This window comes from Glandiceps talaboti, chromosome 19, assembly GCF_964340395.1.
Source record: "Glandiceps talaboti chromosome 19, keGlaTala1.1, whole genome shotgun sequence".
In the NCBI taxonomy this organism is placed as follows: Eukaryota; Metazoa; Hemichordata; class Enteropneusta; family Spengelidae; genus Glandiceps; species Glandiceps talaboti.
The window spans coordinates 2,714,566-2,724,178 of record NC_135567.1 but is presented as its reverse complement, the minus strand read 5'-3'; the positions used below and the strand labels follow the sequence as shown (position 1 = coordinate 2,724,178).

At 41.5% G+C, this 9,613-nt stretch overlaps 1 protein-coding gene across 1 annotated transcript; it reads right to left on the bottom strand.

The window, feature by feature from the left end:
• Positions 1 to 2,967: 2,967 nt before the first annotated feature.
• LOC144450360 (uncharacterized) lies at positions 2,968 to 9,438 on the bottom strand. Its single transcript, XM_078140963.1, has one exon. The coding sequence runs from the start codon at positions 9,436 to 9,438 to the stop codon at positions 2,968 to 2,970; it is 6,471 nt and encodes a 2,156-aa protein (XP_077997089.1).
• Between the last annotated feature and the right edge of the window lie 175 nt (positions 9,439 to 9,613).

Sequence of the window (9,613 nt, the reverse complement as noted above, 5' to 3'; positions counted from 1 at the left end):
CGAAAGAGGTAACAACTGGTGTGACTGAATTCAGAATTTGTACGAATACAAAACACATGAATTCACGTTGGTCGACATGTCAACGTCGAGCGTGTTGCGTGGCTTGTCGAAATAAAAGTTAAACTGGGCATCACGACACGACGACGAGTGAAACTGTTAACATGCATGAAAAGACGTCTTCGCTTTTTTCTCGAACGCATGAACGTATACAGCAATAAAAAACACAAGGCAGTCTCTACAACTCATGTTGTTTACAGTGATCGCACTACGCACTTATCGTTGAACTTATCGTTTACGCCGGCGGATAATGGTGTCACATTCCATGTGTGAACACATACAGCTGATCCCCTCTGTTTACTAATCGTTCTCACCTATTTACGCCGGAGAAAAAAAACACGAAAAAAGCAATATGAACATGCCTTTAGCCTCTGAACTGCGTATGGGCTGCACTCAAAACAGATGCCACAGTGATTGCCGTTCATTGTATTTTTGTATTTGTATGGCTGGCTCGGTGAGGCTTGTTCACATCATGGAAGTACAACCAACGTTATACTTCCATGTTCACATGTAGGAGCGGACCAGTTCTACATTGATGCAGTGACTCAATTCAAGAGAAGAACTGACGTGTCAGCATGTACTTTAAAAGTTTGCTCATTTCAAACAGCTTTGCAACTCCAGTGTCACAGGACGTGTGGTTAGCGGTAGTGACAAATCTACAGGGAAAAGCCCCTCTAGTGAAGTCTGCGCCACCATTAACACCAGGTGAATTAAAATACTTTGTGATTAAAGTTACTTGGTCTGCAACTGAATGCTTTTACATTATTTCGATGCACATTAAATACTTACACAAAACTACTCTAGTACAAGTGTAAAAAGGATACATGACGTGAATTGTATGAAAATTCATCTTCCGGCGTTGTTTCTGAGCGATAAAGTTTGAGTTGACCCCACGGCAGAATATGTATGACCCGCCATGATTCAAAACGTTCAGAATCGATCACCTGACAACCACATGTAATGAGCATGCGCAGAAGTAATTTATGCGGTGACCTAGCTCGGTGACCTATGCCCGGCCGGCCCAGGATCGGAACGTGACCCAGCCATGTCAGATGTAAGTATATAAACAAATACACGTGTTTCTAACCAGTGTTTTCGAGATCTTTCCACCACATATTGCAAATCTGTAAATGTGTCATCGCTTGATGAGAATATGTAGACGATTTGTGCAAATAGTAAAATCTTTATTGTGTGTGACATCGTGATGGCATGGGCTCTAGATCTAATAATAAACTGGTGATTTGTTTGCACAAACCAAGTTTTATGGCCATCAAAGTACAAAAACAATTGCGTTGTGTGAAGGTCAAAGTTATTTGGGACATGTAACGAGCAGAAAGCATTACTTTTGCCGACAAATCGAACCAGAATTTACAAATACAATTGTTTTTCAGGAAACTTCCATTTGAAATAAATGCAAGAATGCAACTTTTTTGGCTGCAATTTTTGTGCATTGTATTGATTATTTCCCCAATGTGTGTCATGATACTCATTGATAGGTCCCATACGATTCCAATTTTTTTTTTATTTTCCTTTAATCTGTCCATTATCAAATGTATGCAAAATATATGTATTGTTTCATTATTTTCAAGTAAATACATGTAATAAAGTACATAAGGGAGTGTCCAGATTTTACTTCAAGGGGGACCCGGAGGATTTCCACTTTTCCTTGTGTATTTTTTTCAAGGCCCCCCCCCACAAAAACTTGGGAAAAATTGATGCCCCCCCCCCCTGCAAGTACTTTTTTTTTTCCATGCCCCCCCCCCATACTCACACATATATACAAACACACTTTGTGGAGTCATGATGGGTGAATGGTTAGCGTGGCTTGAAATCTACAGATTGCAGGTTCGAGCCCCGTTGCTGCCTGCTGTTTATTTTTGAGTGGCTAAAGTCCTTGGGCAAGATTTGAACCATGACTGTGCCTCAGTCAAACCAGCTGTATAACTGGGGACCTGGTAGGATGTAGGTTGCAATGTGAAGGCTTTAATCCTATGCGCTTAAATGGCTGCAATGGATTGTATGCTCCCCAGGGAGTTGAGGAAGACTAAAGGGCCGCTGTGCCGTTTCCGAGCCAGGGGTAATAATTAAAGCACTTTGAGCATGGAGTGGGAAAGCACTATATAAGAACATTATTATTACACATACACAACATACATACATGTATGTATGTATGTATGTATGTGTAGGATCTACCAGTCCTACCTCTGTCACCCTGTCTGATCACTCAAGCTAGCTACTTCAGAGACACGTTGTTGTATGTTCAAAGTCTTTAATTACTATTCAGTGTGTTACTGACAATTGAATCATGAACGAACGAAGGTACAAACGAACGGTTCTACAAGAAAATAAAAACGGAAAATACATTTCAATTATATTTAAATTACGTCGTCCAACCACACCCAAACTGCGACATGCAGGTCCAGCAAAGAATAGTGACTTCTTCTCACTTGAAATTTAATGGAACAAAAAAAAAAACTCACCTTAGACAGTAGCGTCTTCAGGGGACAAAGTACATGGCCGCTGCTGTTGGCTATAAAGACCTCCCACCAACGACTCGGAGCAAAAACTAAACTAAACTATGCAAATCTCATGAAGGTACAGACCAACACGGCCAATTTGAATAATACTACCGTACAGGTGTACGTAAATCTAGCCAATCAGAGCAGCACTTACATACCGGCCCCAAAAGGCGCACTATCCAAGGAGTCTTTTCCACAATTAAACCAGTGCTAGGTCTGCAATAAATAAGAATTCCATTAGTACAAATATACAAGCATAATACAATCATAATACACATAATTTTGATCAGTAATTCTTTTTTTTGTACCAATCACTGTGGCATTACAGTATTCAATTAAATTAAGTTTGAATATCAATTCTTTCACATACTCCGTTTGGTTCATATATGATTCAATTTTTGTGCAATCTAAAGCTACGCCTTGGGGCGTTCTGACTACAGTGTCCAAGTGTTTTGTGATTATTCAAAGCACTGCCTGGCTCCAAAGCACCCTCCAACAAACACAGCTTTCTGACGTCTCTACGGAGTCGTCCAGTAGCAGTTTTCACAAGAACTTGTCTGATTACACCATAACGATCTGGATAGGTCTGTTCCACAATCCCTTTCTGCCAATGTCCACGAGTTGCACTTTCGTCCATTATCAGGATAAGGTCTCCTACACATAGATTTCGTTTTGGTTGTAACCACTTTTGCCTCTCTTGGAGTGTAGGCAAATACTCGTGCATCCATCGCTTCCAAAAGAGATCTACAAGGTGTTGAACTTGCCATCTTCGTTCATTGCTCACAGCTGGATCCATAACGTCACTTGGTGAAGTACACGTGTTCGGGCGTAGTAACAATAGTGAATTTGGAGTGAGGGGTTCTAAGTCAGCAGGATCATCAGATGAACGAACAAGTGGACGATCATTCAGAATTTTCTCAGCTTCTGTAAGAAATGTGAGCAAGGTTTCATCATCGACCAATTTGTTACCAAGTAAAGATCGCAGGATTTTCCTGATCGAACGGATCATCCTCTCCCACACGCCGCCTGCATGACTTGCAGCTGGTGGATTGAAGTGCCATTGGATGTGTTTCCGTCTTAGATTGTCAATTATTCGCTCTTGATTCCAATTCTCTAGAGCCTGCTTCACTTCAAACTCAGCTCCACGAAAGTTTGTACCATTATCACTGAAAAGTTCCCTTGGTGGTCCTCGTCTACTCACAAAACGCCAAACTGCTTGGATGAAGGAATCAGTAGATAGACTATGTGCCACTTCTATATGTACTGCACGGATCGCAAGACAGGTAAACACACAACCATACCGTTTGGTAGTTCCTCTTCTCCACTTGACAATGAGGGGACCAAAATAGTCGACGCCTACTGATGTGAATGGCGGGTCTCCTGGGGTAACTCTAGCTTCGGGCAGGGGTGCCATTACTTGTTTCCCAGGATGTGAATTCCAACGCTTACATATTATACACCTTCCTATAACTCTCCTAACTGTAGCGAGTCCTCGAACTATCCAGAATTTACGTCGTATGACTGACAACACGTGGTTAGCTCCAACATGGCCTTCTTGCTCATGATAATGTCGCACCAACAATTCTGTAATTAGATGGTTGTGAGGCAAGATGATAGGATGTTTAAATGCATCACTCATTGCTGCATTGTCGAGTCTCCCTCCAACACACAGGATACCCTCTCTCAGCACTGGACTGAGTTTGCGAAGAGGACTGCAATATCCTTCACTGTCTGGGGTTGCACTTGTTTTCCAACTAGACTCCATTTCCTTTGGAAATATACATTTCTGCACTATCCTTACAATTTCTTCTGTAGTTTTGGAAAGTTCATGTACAGTCAATGGTCCTTTCTGCACTGCAATGTTATTCTTCCCAAAGCATGAAGACATGTAGACTTTGAAACGAAGAAGCCAAGCGATCGACTTCTGCAATTTATACCACGAGGAGTAACGATGTAGTAGCATGTCTAGAACATCGTCTCTACTGCTGCTAGTGTGAAGTGTAGTACATACTTGAGCCTTCCTTCTCAATTCCTTGTCATTGCCTGGAATCTCTGGTAAGTCAGCTGGTTGGCTTGGCCAATCACATTTCGGTTTCCACAGGAACTCTGGGCCTGCAAACCATGTTTCCTTTGAATCAATGTTGACTTTCCCCAACTGGATACCTCTTGAGGCATAATCAGCTGGGTTCTGCTCTGAAGGGACATGATACCACTGACCAGTTGTAGAGGCATCATGGATTATCTGCAGACGATTGGAGACAAATGTCTGGAATCTCCTGGATGAATTGTGGATGTACTGCAACACTATGGTGGAATCCGTCCAAAACAACACTTGGTGTATTGGAAGCTGAAGTTCTTCTTGAATTTGTTTGTTGACTTTTACGGACACTGTTGCAGCCGCAAGCTCTAACCTGGGTATTGTCATCGTCTTGAGAGGTGCAACTCTGGATTTTCCCATTACCAAGCAACAGTGTATGTTGTCCTTGTCGTTGACAAGACGAATATATGAAACGACTCCATATCCTTCCATTGATGCATCAGAGAAGTGGTGAAGTTCCACTCGCTGTATTTTACCAAATCCTACTGGTTTGTAACATCTTGGTATTTCCATATCTTTCAGAATTTCCAGCTTACTTCGCCATTCCCGCCATGCTGTTAGTTGTTGTTCAGGAATGTCGTCATCCCATCCACATTCAAGTCTACATAACTCTTGTAGTATACACTTTGCTGGCAGGATAAATGGAGAAGCGAAGCCAAGTGGGTCATACACTGATGCTACGCAGGACAATATACCTCTTCTTGTTTCTTCCTTTAACTTGTTACCAATCCTGAAATTAAAGGTGTCGTTTTCTATATTCCACTGGACACCAAGGGCTCTGTCTACAGGCAATTCTTCTAAATCCATATTCATCACTGATGGTGCTCGTTCCTTTGCTGGAATGGATGCCAGTACTTGTCTACTATTTGAGATCCATTTGGTTAAATGAAATCCGCCTCTTTCCAACAATTCCGAGAGTTGATTTACCAAACTCGTAGCTTCTCCGTCTGTTGGAACAGATTTCAAACAATCGTCTACATAGAAATTTCTGTAAACGGTATCTATCACTCTAGGCTCAAAGTCACTTCTGTTGTCATCTGCTGTCTTCTTGAGGGCATATGAAGCACAACTTGGAGACGAAGTGGCGCCAAAAAGATGTACTACCATTTGATAATCAACAGGTTGTTTGGATAAATCACCATTCGGGCACCAGAGAAATCTAAATACATTCCAGTCTTTAGGGTCAACTCGTACTTGGTGAAACATCTGCTTGATGTCTGCTACCAAGGCAACGGGTTCCTGTCGAAAGCGGAGAAGAACTCCAACCAGTGAGTTACTTAGATCGGGTCCTTGTAAAAGTTGACCATTCAGTGATGTACCTCTATATGTGGCAGCACAATCAAACACCACTCTAGTTTTATCAGGTTTCTGTGGATTAAATACTGGATGGTGGGGCAAATACCATACAGGCTTATCAGTCACGTGTTCATCATCTGGTACCCTCCTAGCATGACCTTGAACTATGTAGTCTTCAATTGTCGACTTGTACTTATCGTGGAGTACTAGATCTCTTGCCAAACGTTGTTTAAGTAGATTTAGTCTCTTCACTGCAACAGACTTGTTATTAGATAAGCATGGATTGTCATATCGCCACGGAAGTGCCAGCTGGTAATGACCATTCCGAATACAAACTGAATTATCCATAATTGCCTTGGCTCTGCGGTCTTCTAATGACATGCATTCCTTCGTATCAATTAAAGATTCGTTAAATTCAGCATTGTACATACGATATAACTGGGATGAAATTGATTCTGAACACTGAATTGGTACATCACAGTTTAGGGCTTGGTCAATATTAATGAAATTGATGTTTGCATCATTATCTTTAATTCCACCCATCGGTCCAATCAGAGTCCATCCTAGCAAAGTACGTACAGCATATGGTTGCTTTCTCTGACCTAGTCTTTCTTCGAGGACCCAATGAGCTTCAGGTACATCATTACCAATCAGGATAGTTACTTCTTTGTTGTCAAGTTCGGGCAGTTCAATGCCCTTTAAGTGAGACCATTCCCTTGCGTCTCTAGAGTTCGGAATACTACTTCCTGTTATAGGGAGATTGTCTGTAGTCCATACTTTATCTAAGCGAACACCTTGAGCACCATGTAGACACTTGACATCAAGTTGAACTTCTCGTCCCTTCTGTACCTTTTCGGCATTTAACGTTGATAAGGTGTAGTTAATCGGTTTACCCATCAACCCCAATTTGTCCACGAGACTATTGAGGCAAATAGTTGTATCCGAACCATTGTCCAAAAAGGCATAAGTTTCAACCATTGGTCCACCACCATCTATTCCACCAACTTTCACTGGGATAACTTGAAGACTAACCCTTGGTTTATTTGTCTTTACTGCACCACAACGAGCTGTCCCTCCACCCCCATTAGCATAGTCTGTGTCAGGAGGTCGACTTGAACTTGAAGTTGAAGTAGAAATATTTGAAGTTGGTGACTTAACAACTGCTTCTGGCTGGCCTTCTGGATTCTTGTACTTGTCATTGAAACTGGATAACTGAGATGCGGTTAGATGCAACAGAGGATGGTGACGTTTTCCACAATCAGTCACTGGACAAAAACGACCACTTTTACAATTCCTTGCAAAATGAGGAGGGCTTGCTTCCAGACAACAGTCACACAGTTTGTGTTCTCTGATAAAGTCCCTTTTCTCTTTATACGACTTTCGGGCAAACTTCCAACATCTTTCCAACTTGTGACTAGCTCTGCAATACAAACAACCATGTCCTGAGTCACCTTTGACCTTTGGTTTGTCAATACTTGAGGTCACTGTCCTTTTGTCAGCACTCTCATTACCATTTGCATCAGTCCCTTGTGTAGACAATGTGGTGACCTTCGCTGATGAGTTCACATACTTATTTCTAGATTTGACCTTCGATTCTCTGTCCCCATCTGGTCTTGACCCAACCAGTTTACCAAACCTTGTGTTGGCTATGGCTGCTCTATTTTCCAGAAAACGGGTTAAGTGAATAAATTCAGGTTCCACTCCCATGGTTACTGATCTTCCTGCTTCCTTAGCCCAGTCAGCTTGTAAGTAAGGTGGAAGACGTTTTACAATTTTCTCAAGTGTATCCATGGAGTTTATGTCGGCTCTGTAATTCATCTGCTCAGAACTCAAGTGACAATTGTTCATGTCACGTGCTAACTGCAACAACTTTTCACTTTCTGAGGCCTTGATTTGAGAACCATGTACCACTTTATCTATTGTCGCACGTACTATGATATGTTTCTGACCAAAGTTTTTGTGAAGTATACTTTTTGCTTCTTTATAACCCTTGTTTGGAGGAAGTATAACACAGTTTCTAATTGCTTCCTTGGCTGGTCCAGTGCAATATTGAATTAGGTATGCGAGTCTGGCATTGTCATCTTGCACTCTTTGTTCGATGTTAACTTCAAAGTGTTTGACAAATATAGGATACATCACTGGATTACCGTCAAAGTACAAAAACTCGTGTTTTGGCATACTTAAATTTTGTGCAATGGCTTTAGTTGTATCATGTTGATTTTTAATGACGTATTCCATGATATTCTGTTGACGTTCTAACAATTGTCGCATCTGCTGCGCAGTAACAGAATGTTCACTATCATCACTTGCATTTGCACTCGCCGAACACGATCGAATAGGATCTGATTGGAGATTACCCGGATGTACTGTCGGTTGACCCAGCTCTGTTGTTCGCTTGTCACCATCGTCACACACAGGTCTCGCTAACTCAACAGGTGCAGGTGTTGGTTGTAGTACGGGTTGATTTAATTTAACAGGTGGTTGTTGAGGTTCGCATGACTGGAAGTATCTACTTATTTTGTCGAATCTATTTTCTACTATCAACGAATCTTCGTCCGACCATAATTCTTCTTCTTCTATCAATTGAGCTTCCATTTCTGCTTGTTTTACTCTTTTGTGAGCGGCTAGAATTTTTAATTCTGTTTCACGCCTTTCTCTTTCTTCTCGGAGTTGTAACTCTTTCAGTTGACATTTTAATTCTTCTTCACGTGCCATGTGTTCCAATTCAAGTTTAGCTATCATAAGTTTCGTTTTCGCTTTCCTCGAGGCTCGACTCGCCATTGAACTGGTAACAGACTTTTCACTATCACCGTAATTCGACCGACGACCACTGACCATACATACTTCTCTAGAGACTGGTCTCGGAATTGGTTTTTCAATTTCGGGAATATAACTTGAGGCTGTAGGATCCAAAGTAGTATGTTTTCTCTCTAAAGGAAACCCAATACCACTAATATTCTCTATTGAATGTTCAGAATCTGTGGTTTTCTTTGACTTCTCTTCTAAAGTAAACAGACCTCTATCTAACATCCAATTTCTAATACGTAGATCCAGCTTTTCTTTCCTATTAATTTCCACTTCAAGTTCCCCGTAAATCTTTTCCATTTCCGATGCTGGGAGGAGAAGCTGAATTTCGGTGCACGTTTCTTTATACGAATTAAATATTCCATCCAAAGCAGAGCGTTTAATTTGTATATCATCAAATGAGGTAGAAAACTTCATCAAGGTTTCAATATCTGCATATATTCTAGTCATATGACCACGGTAAGCAATAGCTGATCTTTTTAAATGATAAAGCTGAAATTGCTTACCTTCTGGCTCGATGAGGGTACTGGCTGCTAGCGTTTCCATTTCTGTAGCCTCTTCGGGTGGGTCTGTAGCTGAACCACTTGATGAACCCTCCATATTGGTAGCCATATGTGAATGGACCACTTCTGTTGACTTGGTGGCTCCACCATTCGTTGCCATGCTGCGGTTACTGATATCCTTTCACGTAGCTGCTCACGGTTGACGAATATCTAAGAACTTTGTAGGATCTACCAGTCCTACCTCTGTCACCCTGTCTGATCACTCAAGCTAGCTACTTCAGAGACACGTTGTTGTATGTTCAAAGTCTTTAATTACTATTCATTGTGTTACTGAC